At 42.2% G+C, this 19573-nt stretch overlaps 2 protein-coding genes across 9 annotated transcripts in view; one reads left to right on the forward strand and one right to left on the reverse strand.

Moving 5' to 3' along the window:
- PSD3 (pleckstrin and Sec7 domain containing 3) overlaps positions 1-19573 on the reverse strand; it is a 741896-nt gene that overhangs the window by 43565 nt on the left and 678758 nt on the right. For all 8 annotated transcript variants that reach the window (XM_077274259.1, XM_077274266.1, XM_077274275.1 and 5 more), the window contains one exon: positions 7279-7436. In XM_077274259.1, coding sequence (XP_077130374.1) covers positions 7279-7436 — 158 coding nt within the window. The remainder of the gene's footprint in view (positions 1-7278; positions 7437-19573) is intronic.
- On the forward strand, positions 14008-15711 carry LOC143767443 (uncharacterized). The gene is made up of 2 exons (XM_077256132.1): positions 14008-14397; positions 14482-15711. The coding sequence occupies exons 1-2, from the start codon at positions 14215-14217 to the stop codon at positions 15709-15711; spliced, it is 1413 nt and encodes a 470-aa protein (XP_077112247.1). The 5' UTR covers positions 14008-14214.

Below are 19573 nucleotides of genomic sequence, written 5' to 3' on the forward strand. Positions count from 1 at the left end.
TAATTTAAATATGTAATAACAAAGGATAAAACACCTTGCATTAATAAATAATGCAGATAATAATACCCGAAAAGAAAAGGAAGTAGAAGTGTCTGAGTAAAGTATACCAAACCTTTATTGAAAATCCATATTAATAATTAAAAATCCATAAAGGGATTATATACAAGGAGAAAGTGATAACAAGTGCCAGGGAGCACACTGTAACAGGATAAATGAATAGAAGTAGCAAAAACAACTGGTACCAACTAAATGTCAAGTTTGCACAACCTGAATAAAAAAACCTGTAAACCCTACAGTAGGTATATATGTAGAACATAAAGTGCAAAACAAACCATATGTAACAGTCTTTCTCAGATTTAAAGTGTCAGTGCATGGTTGGTGATCCAGTAAAAAATAAATAAAGGCTTCAACCAAGAGGGTAGATAGGTGGTAACCTATGTAACAATAAGGTCTGTACACAAGTGTATAAAAATTACAATAGTCAGAGATAAAAGACCAAACAACTCCTTAAGTCTCAATATATATTAATAAAATGGTCCTGAATACAACCTGGTGGTGGTGTGGATGGTTACTCCAACAAAAGATTTGCGTTAGCTTCTTCGGGGGGCGTTTGTATAGAGGGCATGCAGGGTGCCTTTAAGTACAGAGGCATTCACACATCCCAGGTGCGGCATCTGGTTCGGCAGCACCGCAAACCACGGATACAGCGTCCAACAATAATGTCACTATTTTGCACCAGCAATGAAGAGCTGCAGAGCGCTCACTGCCGAAACCAGAGCGGTGGAATATTGAGAAGAGGTGAGCATATATATATATTTTTTTATGTGGGGCCCATTATACTGTATGGAGGACTATGTGGGGCCGATTATACTGTATGGAGGACTATGTGGGACCCATTATACTGTATGGAGGGCTGTATGGGGATCACAGTTCAGGCATCATACTGTGGCGGAGTCGCTATACTGTGCTGGGGGGTACAGTAGAGTCATTATACTGTGCATGTGGAGGGTATGTGGGTACGTGGAGGGTATTCACTGTGGAGTTATCATACTCTATTTGGGGGGTACAGTAGAGTCATTATACTGTGCATATGGAGGGTATGTGGATACTTGGAGGGTATTCACTGTGGAGTTATCATACTCAGTTTGGGGGGTACTTTTGTTGGCATGATATTTTATTATCTGTACTATTTATTAACTCAAGGTTTCCTATCCTTTATCATTAAATTATATTTAAATTAGGCCATATGCATTTTACTGCTCTTAGTTAACATATTATATTATTCCAGAATGCCCCATTTGTGATTATATGTTTATTTTATTCTAAGATCTGGTGGGACAACCTCTTTAAGTTCATCGTTATATTTGATGGTAAGGAAAATCTTCCGCAATTGTTGACTATTTTTCCAACAAATATCAACGTTGGACAGCAGCTTTGTCCAAGTCTTTAACTTTATCCCTCTGTGTATTTGAGTTTCAAATCGTGGTCTAGCTGTTGTTCCAGTTACACAGCCGAACGTGATTAAAACACAATTTACCTGCAAATTACCACTATATCTGCAGTTAAATAGCACTTTTGTAGGTGTCAGGTTTTGCTTAAATAAAGTAAAAGCTGACTGTGGCAATTAGAACTTATGAAATCCTATTAACTGGTTCCCGACAGCCCATGGTAGATAAACGTTGGTGCTTGCTGGTCTCTGTGCAGCACCGACGTTTATCAATGTTCGATGGTCTCGCAGCGCTCAGGACCCCGATGCAGTCCGATGAAGAGCGGTAGCTCTGACAGGTGACATCAGTGGGACCTGATTGGATCAGGTCCCAATGTTAACCCTTTGCAATCTTCTAGATGCTGTAACCGCAAGCAGCTGAGACCAGTGATCAGAAAAATTAAAATTGAAGCCCCAAACAGGGAAAAAGTAAAAAAGTAAAAAAAAGAGCGCACATATTTTGTATCATTGCGTCTGGAATGACCCGACCTATAAAACTATCACACTAGTTTAACAAGAAAAATCATAGAAAAAGTCAGCTCATCCATGTCAGAAGTCCAACGCCTGGAAGAGAGCAACGCCGCAGGGCGTCATGACAAAAGACGCAGGTGAATACTAGCATCCAAGACTTCTTAAAATTCAAAATTTTAATATATTCAAGTAAAAATAATAGAGGAGATACAAACAATGTCTGCAACGAATAAAGAACTATTTCCGAAATGCGTTTGCCGATAATCTCTCCCGCACACCCACTAGTGACATTGTTTGTCTCTCTTTAATTATTTTTAATTGAATATATTAAAATTTGGAATTTGAAGAAGTCTTGGACACTGGTACTCACCTGCTTTCTTGTCACAATAGTTAACCCTTTCAGTGCACACGGTAAAAAAAGGGAGCAAGAATCTGCTTTTTCATTATACTGTTGAACAAAAAATGGAATAAAACGTGATAAAGTCAAATGGAAATAAAAAAGGTACCAATGAAAACTAAATCTTCTCCAGCAGAAAACAAGCTGCCATACAGCTCAGTCAGTGGAAAATTAAAGTTATAGCTCTCAGACTAAAGCGCTGCAAAGACAATTCTTTATTCTTTAAAAGTTTTTATTGTGTAAATGCAGAAAAATATAAAAAAACTATATAAAGGGAATATTGCTATAATAGCACTGACCCAAAGAATAAAGTTGCCTTATCAAGTTTAGCACATGTGTAAAGGCGCTAAAAAAAATCAAAAAACAATTCCTGAATTGCTGGTTTTTGTTCATTCTGTCTCCCAAAAATCTGAATAGAAGGCAATCAAAAATATAATGTGCCCGAAAATGGTACCAATAAAAACGTCAATTTGTCCCACAAAAAACAAGCCATCACATGACTGCCAGCCGAAATATGGAAAAATGACAGCTCTCAAAATATGATGATGTAAAAACTTGCTTTTGTAAAGAAAAAGGCACATTTTAGTGTGACAGGAGTCAAACATAAAAAATGCTATAAATCCAGAAGACCCGAATAATAAAATCGCCTTATCACCTATGCTGCATGAGGAACGGCGTAAAAAATAAATAGAGCCAATTCTTCACCTACGGTTGATTTGTTCTTTCTGACTCCCAAATATTGCACTAAGGCTCGGCTCACATTTATCCTGCGCTCTACGCTGAGCGCTTACACTGGGGTTTCCGTATAAATCACTGAATTACGTGATCAGATGGAACCCTGTGCAACTCTGAAAAGAAGGACAACATTGAACAGAGACCAGACAAAGTCCAGAGTAATTCTGCTGCTGCATTATAGTGAGTAGCAAATTCAGGGGTCTCATCTGAATCACGTCACTCGGAGATTTAGATGGAAACCTCAAAGTAAGTACTCAGCATAGAGCACCAGATCAATGTGATCCCAAACGTTATGTAAAATGTTCCCAATAAAAGCTACAACTCAATCTACATAAAAAGCAAATCCCCACTCAGGTCTGTCACCTGTCAATAGAAATATAGGGGGCGTTCACGTTACTGCTAGTACAAAGTGCCACGATTCCTCTGCTCAGAGTGACTGGGACTCAGTGATGGACAACTCTGTCATCCTATTCTGTGCTGGGGCATGGTGAGCTGTCAGAGCTTTGATTGCATTGAGTATGGTACATAATTTATAAGGTACAGTAAATATATTAGACTCCAGTTCTTGAGAGAGTGGGAGAGTGTCCTAGACAGGGTCTATATAATTCCATATATAGCTGAAATTTAATGTCAATTTTGCAGTGTCCATGAAAGAATCAGCTTAGACAGCAATAATATCTCATTATATGCATAATTCCGTTAAATGACAAATTTCTGGACTCATAAATGATTTGTTTTTTTTCTGAAAGCTAGAGTAGAATATATGGGTGTTTAACCATCCATCAATGCTTCAATTATTAGATAAACATACTACATCCTGTCATTAACCTAAAGAAAGACATTGGTACAAGATACAAAGATTGGAATGAGCAAGCTAAGAATGTAAAGGACCATGTGGAAAAGCATATCCTTCTGCAGTGACTCTTCATGGCAAGTACGGCGAATTAGATAGGTTAATCCCATCAACATACTGTACATGGTTAAAATTGCAAATCATAAAAATGGAGGATTTTATTTTTTACTGCTTGTCCATTAGTCTATTAACAGAAGAGGACAGATTCATAGGCAACGCACCTAGCACGGCACTATTTGAAAAGAGCTTGTAAATGTTGCTCTGAAGCTAGCCGAAATGCTTGATCCAGTGCCAGTCCAAGCCCCTGCATTGCTAAAACATCGGAGAACACATAGTTCAGGCAAACAACATCACGATACTGCTGGTCTAAACAGCTAATTAATCAAGGATATCTAAGGGGTAACGTTTCTCATTGTGGAGAGTGACATACTGAACAGGTCAAGGTAAGGAGACTTATATTCCATGCAATGCTCCTCTGGGAAAATAAATATTTCTTCTTCAGAAAGGAAGACGACAAATTCTAGTGCCACTAATTGGAGGTAGCTTTAGCCCAAAATTTTGCATTTTTACGAGGGCAACAAGAGAAAATGGACCATACAACTTGTTGTGCAATTTCTCAGAGTACACCGATAACCCATATATGGTGGAAGTCTACTGTTTGGGCAAACTGCAGGGATCAGAAGGGAAGGAGCACCATTTGACTTTTGGAATGCAAAATTGGCTGGAACAGATAGTGGTCGTTGTATCGCATTTGCAGAGCCCCTGATGTGCCTAAATAGTGAACCCCCCTCCACAAGTGACCACAGATTGGAAATTGCACCCCTCAGGAAGCTTATCTAGAGGTGTGGTGAGCACCTTGAAACCACAGATGCTTCACAGAATTTTATAACTTTGAGCAGGGAAACTGAAAAAATGCATTTTATCCACAAAAGTGTTGCTTCAGCACAAAATTTTTCATTTTCACAAGCGTAACATAAGAGAATGGACCATACAATATGTGGAAGAAAAAAACGAAAATTTAAATTTTTCCCACAAAAAAGTTGTTTTAGGAGAAAATGGACCATACAATTTGTTGTGCAATTTCTCCACCAATTACACCAGTACCATATGCGTCACTGCACCCATAGTGCAGATGGGATTTCATAAAATTCCATCCACTATGCTGTAACATCTGGCAGCTGCGGATTGGATGCTGCGGCTGTACGCAGCATCCAATCCGGAGCGAATACTGACCATGGAAAGAATTCAGATCGGCTCTGCCTCTCCCAGCTTTCAAAATGCTGCGATTGCTATTGATCACAGCATTTTGGGGAGTTAAATGGGCTGAGGTGGTGTGGGCACCACTCCTGGCTGTGACAGCCAGGGTCAGCTTTCACTCAAGTCGTGTTCCCAGTGGTGATCGTACGGACACTGATCCTTCACCCGAATGATCGCCATGACATAAGTATGCGTCATTTTGCGGGAACCCCTTCCCGACCATGAGGTAAACTTACGAAGGGGATAAAGCTTTTGCTGGTACTGTAAAATGCATGAAAAAATTCATAAATGCTGAATGTGAACACAGCCTAATGTGCACTCGTTGATTATTTGCTGCAGGAAAAAACAGAGTGTTGGCAGGAAAAACACTGTGTAAAATATGTACGTTTTTTATGTACTTTACTTGCATTTTATTCCTATTCTTTCAAATTGGTGAAAAACGCTGAAAGAATAGACATGCTGCAGATTAAAAATTCTCATTCACTTCGGATGGTTCAAAATCTCATTCACTTGGGTGGTACTGTAAAAAGCTGTGTTTTTTCCAACGCAAAAACGCGTGGCAAAACATAACGTGTGAACAAGCACTTATCTCACCACCTTAAAGCAGAATGGTGCACCTCATCTGCAGGGTCTAGTTGGCGTGGCATACCGAATTCAGTAACCTGGCCTCAGCAGGTGAAGAACGGACATCATAACATTCGATCCCAATTGACCACTGAAGCAGCAGTGCAGGAGAAACAAGGGCTTGTTATTTCAATGATATCTTACATATTCTGCCTTTTACCATTTTTTAAAGTCTGACTGCCCCAAATTTCCACCAAAATATGGCTAATGAAACAGTGAGCTGGAGTATCTCATAGCTTATGTCCTGGCTAGCCTCCAGTTCATGCATAAAATCCGGCATATTGACCAATAATGTGAGCACAGACTTGTCTTCATCATTCATTTCTAGGTTTAACCCCTTTCTGCCAGCTGACGTACTATTCCGTCAGCTGGCAAATCCTCTGCTTTGAGGTGGGCTCTGGCGGTGAGCCCACCTCAAAGCCGCGATATGTCAGCTGTTTTGTACAGCTGACATGTGCGCGCAATGAGCGCGAGCAGAATCGCGATCCGCCCGCGCCCATTAACTAGTTAAATGCCGCCGTCACGCGCTGACAGCGGCATTTAACTAGCGTTCCCGGCCGCGCGGCCGGAAGTGCTCGCACCGCTGACCCCCGTCACATGATCGGGGGTCAGCGGTGCATTGCCATAACAACCAGAGGTCTCCTTGAGACCTCTATGGTTGTTGATGGCTGATTGCTTTGAGCGCCACCCTGTGGTCGGCGCTCAAAGTACACCTGGATTTCTGCTACATAGAGGTGATCTGTACTTCATCTCTATGTAGCAGAGCCGATCGTGTAGTGCATGCTTCTAGCCTCCTATGGAGGCTATTGAAGCATGCCAAAATTAAAAAAAAAAAGTGTTTAAAAATATAAAAAAAATAAAAAATATATAAAAGTTCAAATCACCCCCCTTTCGCCCCAATCAAAATAAAACAATTAAAAAAAAATCAAACATACATATATTTGGTATCGCCGCATTCAGAATCGCCCAATCTATCAATAAAAACAAGGGATTAACCTGACCGCTAAATGGCGTAGCGAGAAAAAAAATCAAAACGCCAAAATTACGTTTTTTTGCATTAAAATGCAATAACGGGCGATCAAAAGAACGTATCTACACCAAAATGGTATAATTAAAAACGCCAGCTTGGCACGCAAAAAAATAAGCCCTCACCTGACCCCAGATCACGAAAATTGGAGACGCTACTGGTATCGGAGGAGAGCGAAAAACGAAAACGAAAAAAGCTCCGGGGGTGAAGGGGTTAATGCTCCTATACATAAAGCATTGGACATACTGTATATCAACATTTATTTTTCAAGATTTGTCACCTTGATAGTCTGCTCAAAAATATTCACAAGTCACACAATTCTAAGAAACATTTGAATTTAGTTCTTTTATGGTGCTATTTCACAGCAATACAAAAAGGCAAATGCATATTTGATTTGTTACATTGTTTCCGAATAATAATACACTTACTGTGCTTGGAAAAGAAAAACTCTCCAGTCTGCGGTTTTCAGCTTGAGGACGTTGGGTCTCTTCTCGTAGTCTGTTGCCTTTGAGGCCAGAGCATGATGTACACTTACTGCGTTTTTTAGATCATCTTCGGATAACGCCTTTTCTGGTTTATATTCATCCTGCATTTCAAGCACAAGTAAAGAAGTTGCTTACAGATGGCCAGGATATCTTCCAGAATAATTCCCTATTTACCGTATCAGAATGATAAAATACAAGAATCATAGCAGCATGGCTCATGGTATGCTAATGGGAGTTAAAACCAATGGATGATGCTATTACACTGAAGCCATGCCTAAAAATTGTGTGTAACTGCTGCCGTCAACAAAATTCCAAAACCACCTTCATGGAAACAAGCAAAACCATCACCCATAGGCTCCAAAGTTAAAAGACCAAATATGTCACCTTTTTATCCTGGATTGCTGTCATAGATGCCACTGACCTCTAGTTACAGTATATGCTTTTTACTGAATGGTGCAAGATTGTATTGAATTGGTAACATGCCACATTTGTAACTTTAAAGGGATTTAAAATGGAATCTATCACCACATTTCCTCCTGAATCTGGCATTGGTTCTCTTTTCTTCCTGTACCTCTCTATTTCTGAAATATGGCTCCCTCTTACCTGTATGTCAGTCTAGTCTTTTTTGCCAAATCCCTTTTTAAAGGGAACCTGTTATCAGGTTTATACCCCTAGTGCTATGTTTGTAAAGTTGCTTTAATGAAGATTACATCCTTAAAGGGAATCTGTCGGCAGGTTTTTGCTGCCACATCCGAGAGCAGAATAATATAGGAAAAGAGAAGCTGAATCCATTGAAGTATCCCTTAGTTTATTGGGTGCAGCAGTTGTGATACAATCAAAGTTTTTAAATGTAGAATGAAGCAGAGCTGAGAAAGCTAACCCCGCCCACACCTGGCTCTCTATATGTAATGGCTATTAACAGTGAGCTGCCTATCGCAGGAGAGGGCGTGGATGGACTAGTGAAGTCTAGTTATACTAATCACATATGATAAAACCTTTACTATAAGTAAACAACACCACACATGGTTATAAATGACACATCATTCAACTCTGTGTCTCAGCCTCTATCTTATGCTGTCTTTAAACTAGAAAGCAAAAATCTGCTGACAGATTCCCTTTAACTCACATATAGAAAACCATTTTGCCATTTTAGAGAAACCCAAATTGTATGCTAAAGTGCCGCAAGTGCAGCGAGATGGTATAATGCACTTACAGTTGTACTGCTTTGCTTACCTATCCCCCCACCCCACCACAGCCTGCCTCTGCCATCTCATCCTCAGTGGCAGTGGGTATGGGGGTGGTGAAAGAGAATGTTTAGATCAACTGATTGGGTAATGTGACAATATGAGGACATTACTTTGCATAAACCCAGGCACTGGCAAGATACCTCAATAGGAAAAGCAGATCACTGAAATAAGAGTGACCTGTAAGTCAGAGACGGGAGGTAGGCGGAGACTAAAGAGGGAGAGCTTTTGAAGTGCCACAAGTGCATTATCACAAGCGCTTGGCATATAATTTCAATGTTGGATTTTTTTCTAAAACGTACAAAAGGCTTTCTATAAACTAGGTAAGTATTTAATCATTCTGAAAGCCTCTGTACAAACGTGCAACTAGTTTGGGGTATAATATCCTGGTGATAGGTTCCCTTTAAAGGGAATCTGTCAGCAGGATTTTGCTACACCATCTGAGGGTCATGATGTAGGAGCAGAGATTCAAGTGATGTGTCACTTACTGATCTGTTTGTGTCATTTAATCACTGTTTTCTCTGCTGCAGATCTAGCAGTTCTCTGAATGCTGAGCTCTGTATAACTCCGCCCCCACACACCACTGATTGGCAAATTTTAGTGCTTTGCTATATAATTCCAGATTTGAATATCTGATCAGAATGTCAATTGCCTATCAGCATAGCAACTCAAAAAGATATATAAAAAACAGAGAAGCAAGAGTCCATAAAGCTATATAAAAATAACAATTTTATTGAATAATTCATTAAAAAACACACAATTGATAACTGAATGGCTAATCCCAGTATAGGTGGCTAGGGAGATGATTTAAACGTTATATAATATACAGCTTAGTTTTTTTGTTCGTAAGTTCTACAAAACCAATGACCAGATACCCACACGTTAGATATTCCAATTTGCATGAAAACTATCAATATTTGTAATCATATCTTTGCAAAACAAATGCACAATATACACGTGTTAATAAGTATAACCCATGTTAGATGATTGGATGTGCTTGTATCTAGAGCATTTGAAAAAGCAAGAGAGTAAATTATACATATATTAAAGGAACCTGTCACCCCAAAAATGGAAGGTGAGCTAAGCCCGTCAGCATCAGGGGCTTATCTACAGCATTCTGGAATGCTGTAGATAAGCCCCCAATGTATCCTGAAAGATGAGAAATAGAGGTTAGATTATACTCACCCAGGGGCGGTCCCGCTGCAGTCCGGTCTGATGGGTGTCGCGGTCCGGTCCGGGGCCTCCCATCTTCTTACGAAGACATCCTCTTCTCTTCACGCTGCGGCTCCGGCAAAGGTCAGAGAGGCCCGGCGCCTGCGCACTGCAGCATTTTGCTCTGCCCTCAACAGGGCAGACAAAGTACGCCTGCGCCGGAGCTGCAGCATGAATACAAGAAGAGGACGTAATCATAAGAAGATGAGAGGCCCCGGACCGCGACGCCCATTGGACCAGAACCGGACCGGGACCGCCCCTGGGTGAGTATAATCTAACCTCTTTTTCTCATTTTCAGGATTCATCGGGGGCTTATCTACAGCATTACAGAATGCTGTAGATAAGTCCCTGATGCTGATGGGCTTAGCTCACCTTCGATTTTGGGGGTGACAGGTTCTTCCCATTAATTGATCATGCCATATAGCTATTACTGCCACTCGCTTATTATCATATGGTGAGTGCAAATACAGATGCTCCAATACAAATATCAGTAGGATAAGTGCAGACTTACAAAAACCGTCCTAAATTATGAAGGTAATATTGTTTTTTTTTATTTCAGCAGCGCACCAGGGGTTAGCAATTCTAGTAAGAATAGGATGCTTTTGTACATGGATAGATATGAGGGTTCACACCTACACCGTCACCAACATTCAGAAACTCTCTAACGCGATCACATCTATTCTACAGGAATACACGGGGACAGTAATGGAATTCCTTCCATTCTGACTGTGACACCCTGAGCACACGGACACAGTGCTATACCTCTTATTCAGAGGCCTCAGACTACCAGACCTTCAGTGACGTCCTCTCGACAGTCAACCCTGGTTGTGTAAAGAAATCCCTGATATTCAAACACTTATGTTCACCTTGCAGTCTAGAAATGAATGTGGGTTCAAATAACACTGAGGAAATTCAATAGAAATATCAATGATTGATTGACCAGGTTTGCGCTGTCCTTTACAGTAGTGACCCACCCTCACATTTCACCTCCAGGAAAGGCTTTATTTTGTTTGCTCTGTCCCAGCGATGGATCAATATGTCATATCTGTCTTTTACATCACTTTCCCTAGAGTCCTGGTAGTCAAAGGATTTTTCTCGGTCACCCCCTATACAAGTACTCCCTTATATAGTTATGCAAAGGATATTTAGAGGACACTTCCTTAAAGGCGAAAAGAACCATTATCTGCAATCTAAGTCATTTACATGTTTTAAGCCCTAATTATGCATAGTTTAGTGCACAATATAAAATTTTAATTACACAGTTTTACCTATTTGTTGCTTAGCAATAAAGTGAAAAGCCACATTGTAAAGACTTTCCCTTTTATGCAGAGTACAATATGTGAATATTTCAGTAATTTATAGAAATTGGAGGTATTTAAAGGGTTACTCCAAAACCTTATTGATGAACTATCCCAAGGATAAGTCAATAATATCAGATCATTAGGGGTCTTCACCTGACACCCCCCACCAACAGCTGACAGATGTTAGCAGCTGCAGCCGGGTACTGCCTGTCTGCCTCCAATCAAATGTAGAGAAGCTGATCTGCAGTAACTAGTGATTGCCATTACTCAATTTATGGAGCTCTTCAGACAACATCTAATATCCAGGGAGCCACTAGGAGTGCAGCAGATCATTGGGGATGTCTGGTGTTGGCGGTGGCAGCATCATGATGTGGGGTTGTTTTGCTACAGGAGGGACTGGTGCACTTCACAAAATTGATGGCATCATGAGAAAAGAAGACTATGTGGCAATACTGACGAAACATCTCAAGACATCAAACAGGAAGTTAACGCTTGGGCGAAAATGACATCTTCATATGGGCAGTCCAGAATTGTTTAAAGTAATTAATAAAAATGCAGTAAATAATGAAAACGCCTTCAAACATTCTCTCTCTCATTATTCTGGCATTTGGCAAATATTTATAATTATAGTAATCCTAACTGACCTAAAACAAGAAAGGTTTATTCTGATTTCATGTCAGATATTGAGAAAAACATGTATATGGGTCTTTTTATATAGTGTAAGTAAACTTCTGGTTTCAACTGTAAATATAAAAGCAATGGATCAACCCTTTTGCACTTGAAGCAAAAACTTTAGTCCCCTCCTTCCCCTCATCTACCAGGTCCCATTTATATATTTATATCATGTTTTGTGGCAGACGGACTTAGAACTTTTTGAGGCACCAGGGTCCAGGTGCAACAGTGACCTCTGCACCTATCATAGCTACACCAATATGGAAAAGTGATCATTGAGATGTTTATTGATCAAGACATGCTTTTTGACAGCGAGTGGAACAGGCTTCCACGAGAGGTGGTGAGTTCTCCTTCAATGGAAGTCTTCAAACAGAAGCTGGACAGATATCTGCCAGAGATGGTTTAGTGATTCCTGCATTGAGCAGGGGGGGTTGGACCAGATGACCCCGGAGATCCCTTCCAATGCTAACATTCTATGATTCTATGAAGACACCAGTAAGGCTAGTTTCACATTTGCGTTTAAAAACGCAGCGTTTAAAACGCAAACGCAGGTGGTGAAAAAAACGAATGTAAATGCGTGCAAATGCTGCGTTTTTTAGACGCATGCGTTTTGTCATGCGGTAAAAAAAACGCGGCGTTTTGACGCGTTTACATGCGTTTTTTCCTGCGTTTGCATTTTTTAAACGCATGCTGAGAAGTGTGTGACAGCTGCCAATCATCAAAATCATCTAGAAAACCCACTATAAATAGAAATAGCTAGGGTTGGGGTTAGGGTTACGGTTAGGAACCCTAGGGTTAGGGGTAGGGTTAGGGTAAGGGTTAGGATCCCTAGGGTTAGGGTTAGGATCCCTAGGGTTAGGGTTAGGATCCCTAGGGTTAGGGTTAGGATCCCTAGGGTTAGGGTTTGGATCCCTTTATCACCTTGATGGTGGGGGGTGGCTTATCAGTGTGTATTCTTGTTTTTTTCTATTGAAACGCATGCGTTTAAAACGCAACCAAACGCATGTGCTTAAAAACGCATGCGTTTACATAGACAGCAATCCGTTTTTTTGCCGCAAAAAAAGCATGCTTTTTTTGCGGCAAAAAAAACCGCCTCTAGAAATTACTACATGTTGCATTTCTGCCACAAAATGCAAGCATAGAAACGACGCATGCGTCGTCAAACGCGGCAAAACGCATACAAAAAAAACGCATGCGTTTTTAATGTTAAATATAGGAAAAAAACGCATTCGTTTTTTTGCGCTAAAACGCAGCGGCAAAAAACGCAAATGTGAAACCAGCCTTAAGTGAGAATTTCCATTCACCATTTCCATAAGAGGATTATTCACTATTCTATTGCATTATTGCACTGAATAATAAGTCTATAAATTCCTTGCTGTCAGATCTTGTAAATGTACAAAAATCTAAATGTTATTAGCAGCTCTTTCATTTAACCCTTTAATGACCACCAATTTGCCTTTTACAGTGGTCATTAATGAGCCTTGTTCAGCAGTACAGCCTTTTTTACAATGAAGCTTACGAATAAGAACACATTGCCCACTGATCAATTGTAACCATCCTTTTATACTCTCTGGCAACTATATGTTTTTACAGGCATCTATGCACTATTTGCACTCTATTTTCACAAAATGATGCTTGCATAAACTATGTATACCTGTCCACTGCTACCTATGTCTGTATTAGGTCAATTACAGCTGCACCTGGTCATTATTATCTTATATCTTTTTGTACTTCTATTTCTACACTGGTGTATATTTTTCTGACCCATATGTCAAAAAATTATATATGCTGTTGTATATGTTGCAGCTATTTAATGACCTCTTCCTTTTTTATTTGAATAGATCTAGCTATAATATTGATTTGTCACTTGGAATAGTGCCCGCTTTCCTTGATTAATAACGTTTTTTCTCGGTCCCCCATGACAGCACTACGGAGAGAGGGGATCCGCCCTTCAGGGACAGGAAACCTACAGATACATAAGGGCGGTACCTCTCCCTCGCATCAGTTGGTTTCCTGTCCCTGACGGGGAACCTCTCTTCGGCAGTACCTGCAAAGAAGACGTCGTATCCAAGGACCGGGACCGGGCAGCCGAGTTCCGGCAGCGAGGAGGCTCCTGCCGCGGCGTGTCCGGCACCCGAAGCCGCCACCGCTGGGACCGAGGGGTTCTCCAGGGTGTGCGGGGGAGAGGCCGCCGCCGGACTCCGATGGACAAAGGGGCGCTGGTCACCCGGAGCTTCGGTGCAGGCTGCTGCACGCTCTGGGTGAAGAAAGATGGCCGCCGCTCCGGAAATGCGGCATCAACTTCCGGGTCGTCCCCGCGCGCATGCGCGGTAATATCTCCTCTCCCGGGGATGTGCGCAGGACCGGAAATGAGGAAGAACGCCGGGGGAGCGCCGGATTCAAAAAGGGAGATGGTGCACACTTAGTTGTCGCACTATCTCCCTTTCATTATGGAGGACAGCGATTCCCAGCAGCTGCCAGCCAGGCAGCAGCAGCATAAGAAAAATGACCCAAAGAGCTCCAGAAGAAGTGGATCAAGCAGTCGATCCACACAGCGCAGCAGATCTGCTGCAAGGACTAACTCCCCTCCTCAGGAGACTCCACTACCAGATCCCGGCCCTCTTCCAGAACCGGTACCTGCCTTCACATCTGAATGGTGAGTGATCTTCGTGAAAGTATACACTCCTATAATAGGGCTCCCTCTTCTCCCTTACTAGGGTAAGAAGAGCCTGGAGAAAAAGAAAAATAGAGTCTGCCCCACATGTAACAAAGCTTTGCCGGTAACTTGGGGAAAAAAGCTTTGTAAATCCTGTATCCAGCATCTATTGTGTGAAGAAACCCCTGACTTTGCCTCTGAACTTAAAAATATAATTAGATCAGAAGTTCAGAATGCCCTGTTATCCTCCAAAAAAGGGAAGGAAAAGGCGAAGGAGACGGTATATGCTCACTCTGTCCGATCCTCATCTGAGGACGCGGACTCTGATGATTCCAAATCCTCCCTATCTTCCTCTGATGAAGATTCGGGCCGTCACTGTTTCCCATTAGAGGAAGTGGACGCTTTAGTTAAAGTCGTCAGGGCCACCATGGGGGTTGAGGATCCCAGGCCTGATAAAACGGCTCAAGACATCATGTTTGGAGGTCTGACACAAAAAAAGCGGAGAGCTTTTCCGTTAAACTCCAATGTCCAGACTCTAATCAAAAAAGAATGGGAGAAACCAGACAGAAAAAATTCTTCAGTACCCTCGCTGAAAAGAAAATATCCCTTCGATGATGAAGCATCCACTTCTTGGGACAAGGCACCCAAATTGGACGTGGCAGTAGCCAAAGCTTCAAAAAAATTTGCGCTCCCATTTGAGGATATGGGTACCCTCAAAGACCCCTTAGACAAAAAAGCAGATACCTTTCTCAAAGGGGCTTGGGAATCGGCTGGGGGTAGCCTGAGACCTGCAGTCGCGGCAACCTGCACCTCCAGGTCTTTAATGGTATGGGTTGACCAGTTGGAAAGCCAGATCAAGGACGGATCACCCAGGAATAAATTATTAGACTCAATCCCTGCAATTAGAGCTGCAGCAGCTTTCCTAGCAGACTCCTCAGCGGACTCAGTGCGTCTAACATCCAAAGCCGCTGCCCTCTCCAACGCGGCCAGAAGGACCCTTTGGCTTAAAAGCTGGCCAGGGGATCTCCAAACAAAGTTGAAGCTGTGTTCTATACCTTGCGAGGGAAACTTCTTATTTGGGGAAACCCTGGATGACATCCTCCAGAAAGCGGGTGACAAAAAGAAGGGGTTTCCAAATCTGGGACCAACCCCATTTAAACAGTCCTTTCGGAGTAGAAAATTTTTTCGTCGAAGACCACCTAGAGACCAAAATAAGTGGGAAGAAGGTAGAAGACGAGATAGAGGCTACCTCTTTGGCAACACCTCCCGTGATAAAAAACCCGCCAAATGACATTCTCCCTGCGGTGGGGGGAAGGCTCACCACATTTCTTCCGGCTTGGAAGAAAATTTCCAACAACACCTGGATTCTAAGACTCATACAATCTGGTCTAAAAATAGATTTCCTTTCCCTCCCTCCTCGAAATTATGTTGTGACAAAAATGAGGTCTTCGACGATAGAGCAAGCGGCACTAGAAAAAGAGATTATCTCCCTTCTACAAAAAGCTGTAATTCGGGAGATTTCTCCTCAGGAAATGGGGGACGGGTTTTTCTCCCCTCTCTTTCTGGTACCGAAACCCGACGGGTCCTTTCGGACAATTATAAATTTAAGGAACTTAAACAACTACGTAAGAAATCACAAATTCAAAATGGAGACAAAATCCACAATAAAGATTCTCTTTCCAAATTGCTACATGGTTGTGATAGATCTAACCGACGCATATTATCATGTGCCCATCCACGAGCTTTCTCAAAAGTTTCTCAGGATGGCGGTGTCCATAAAAGGGAAAATAAGAAACTTCCAGTACAGGGCCCTTCCGTTTGGGATTTCTATAGCTCCGCGGATATTCACAAAAATAGTAGCGGAGATGATGGCCCACATAAGGGAACAAAACATTATCATAGTTCCCTACCTGGACGATTTTCTTATTGCCAGCGACTCGGCTCAAAGTTGCAGAGAACAGAGAGACCGAGTAATGACTATTCTAACGAACTTGGGTTGGCTCATAAATATAAAAAAGTCGAAGTTGGAACCCTCTCAGGTACAGGAGTTCCTAGGGCTGACGTTAGATTCCCGGGTGCAAGAGTGCCGGCTCCCGGGCCCCAAAAAGGACAAAATACTAGCCATGATAGCACAAACGCTGCAAAACCCCTCCATGACTCTAAGGAGGGCAATGTCCCTATTGGGGTCCCTTTCCTCATGCCTGCCGGCGATACCCTTCGCACAATTCCACACAAGAGAGCTTCAGTGGCACATACTAGAATGGCAGGTAATATTAAAAAACAATCTGGAAAGCAGGGTCACTCTAAATTCCTCTGTTATTCATTCCCTTCTCTGGTGGGGAAAGAGCCAGAATATTTCAAGAGGGATTCCCTGGGTACCCGAAATATCCCGGGTAATAACAACCGATGCAAGTCCCAGGGGGTGGGGAGCCCACATGGGAAACAGAGTGACTCAGGGCAACTGGTCAATTCAGGAACTATCAGCATCCTCGAATCAAAAAGAACTCTGGGCAGTGTATCAGGCTCTCCTATCATTTCTTCCCTACATTCGAGGACATCATGTCCGAATTTTCTCGGACAATATAGTGACAGTAGCCTATATCAATCACCAGGGGGGAACAAGGTCTCAGTTACTGATGAATTCCTCCGCCAAAATTCTCCGCCTGGCGGAAACGAATCTACTCTCCCTTTCCGCACTACATATTCAAGGGTCAAAAAACGAGAAAGCAGACTACCTGAGTCGAACTCAGTTGAGACAAGGCGAATGGTCCCTAAATCAGTCCGTTTACAACCAGATCACGAGAATGTGGGGAACCCCAACAATAGATCTGTTCGCCAATCACAAAAACAAAAAAGTAAACAAATTTTGTTCTCTAAACCCAGAAGGGAATCCCCAGGCTCTGGATGCTTTTCTCATTCCTTGGACACACAAACTAACTTACGCCTTTCCACCAACCATCCTAATTCCGGCGGTCATCCGCAAGGTCAGAGAGGACAAAACAAAGATGATCCTTATTGCCCCATTCTGGCCAAAAAGGACATGGTTTTCCTGGCTAAGGATGCTATCAGTCTCAGACCCATGGGTTCTTCCGAATTTGCCAGACCTGTTACAGCAAGGACCGATCCTCCACCCACAGGAGACGAACTTGCATTTGACAGCCTGGCTTTTGAGCGGGAACTATTAATAAAAAGAGGTTTTTCAGACAACTTGGTTACAACATTATTAAAATGTAGAAAACCTATTACTACCAAAATTTATGGCAAAACATGGAAAAAATTCTTGTCTGTATCTAAAGTCAAAATCCAGGAGGGACCTTCAATTAATAAGATACTTGAGTTCCTACAAAAAGGGCTGGAACAAGGATTAGCGGTTAGTACCCTTAAGGTGCAGATAGCAGCCCTGGGTGCTCTCTATAACCAGAATATAGCAGCCAACCCGTGGATAATAAGATTCGTTAAAGCGGTAACAAGATCAAAACCTGTAGTTACCCAAAAGATGCCCTCATGGGACCTAAACTTAGTCCTTTCAGCATTATCTGGTCCACCATTCGAACCCATAGATGTGATTCCCATAAAAATACTGTCACTAAAAACCATTCTTCTAGTAGCCTTAACATCGGCACGCAGGATAAGCGACATTCAAGCCCTGTCCTCTAACCCCCCTTTCACAAAAATCATGGATGATAGAGTCACTCTAAAACCTGACCCGGCCTATTTGCCAAAAGTGGCAACAAAATTCCATAGGTCACAGGAAATATCCCTGCCGTCCTTCTGCCCGAACCCTAGAAATGAGAAAGAGCAGAACTTCCATAACCTAGACGTCAGAAGATGTCTAGTCCAATACCTAGTTTCCACTAGGGAGTATAGGAAGGAAGGCTCTCTCTTTGTCTGTTTTCAGGGTCCCAGAAAAGGATTCCGGGCATCCAAGGGTACCTTGGCAAGGTGGATAAAAGAGGCAATAGCGTTGGCATATTCATCCACGGGGAATGCGATCCCGGACGGTATAAGAGCGCATTCCACAAGAGCAGTAGCTACCTCATGGGCTGAGAGGTCAGAGGTATCAATAGAACAGATCTGTAAGGCGGCCACCTGGTCATCACCGTCGACCTTTTTTAGGCACTATAGATTAAATCTAGCCTCTGTGTCTGACCTGACCTTCGGTCGAAGGGTTCTTGAGGCGGTGGTCCCTCCCTAAGCTTAATCTCTGCAATTCTCTCCGTAGTGCTGTCATGGGGGACCGAGAAAGTCATAGTTACTCACCGATAACGGTGTTTCTCGGAGCCCATGACAGCACTCGCTTATTTCCCTCCCATCACGAGTGCGGTGAGCACCTTTAATCACATATGATTTATATAGTTCATATATTACAATTTAGGCACGGGGTTCCTTTTCTGTTAAGAAATGTTATAATGTGGTATTTTCTCTGTTGTAAACTAACCTGGAGGTCCTCCGATGCTCTGTAAACCAACTGATGCGAGGGAGAGGTACCGCCCTTATGTATCTGTAGGTTTCCTGTCCCTGAAGGGCGGATCCCCTCTCTCCGTAGTGCTGTCATGGGCTCCGAGAAACACCGTTATCGGTGAGTAACTATGACTTTTTTCACCACCACTATTCACCTGGTTGTCGGTTTCTTTTCTCTTTTTAATTTCAGCATTAACTAGTAGATATGCCACCAAGTGCTGCCCTTCTGTGTTACTCTGTATGCCCCTGCATATTTAGAGAGCTTTTGACCTTAGACCTTATCTAACTGGTTTGTTCATAGAAAAAGTGAGTCCCTAAAATATTTAGGTGTAGATAATAAAATTGGCTCACCCTGTCTATACTATTTGAAAGTTATGTGTGCAGTATCTCAAGTTTATTCTATAGGATGCGGGTTTCACTGCTCTCTTTTGAATCTGCTTGAAACAGCTGACAGGAAGACGCCTATCACAAGAATAGGACAGGAAGCAAAATTTAAAGCTGGAAAAGCTGGACTTCTGCACACAGCATCTCTGCATTTGATAGGAATACATGAATACTCTACACAGAGCTTCCTTGCGTTTGATAATACACTGGACTCTCTGCACACAGCATTACTGCATTTCATTGAATACATTAGTGACTAAGTTATTTGCATGAAGCATTTGCAGATAAGTGAAAATGGCAGAGTTACT

Source organism: Ranitomeya variabilis, chromosome 1 (assembly GCF_051348905.1).
Source record: "Ranitomeya variabilis isolate aRanVar5 chromosome 1, aRanVar5.hap1, whole genome shotgun sequence".
Taxonomy (NCBI): domain Eukaryota; kingdom Metazoa; phylum Chordata; class Amphibia; order Anura; family Dendrobatidae; genus Ranitomeya; species Ranitomeya variabilis.

What these genes read in the sequence shown, in the direction of transcription:
- LOC143767443 (XM_077256132.1), top strand. Translation starts at nt 14,215, where the DNA reads ATGGAGGACAGCGATTCCCAGCAGCTGCCAGCCAGGCAGCAGCAGCAT. An exon ending in CCGGCCCTCTTCCAGAACCG is followed by an intron (nt 14,398 to 14,481) that starts GTACCTGCCTTC and finishes CTCCCTTACTAG; the next exon opens with GGTAAGAAGAGCCTGGAGAA.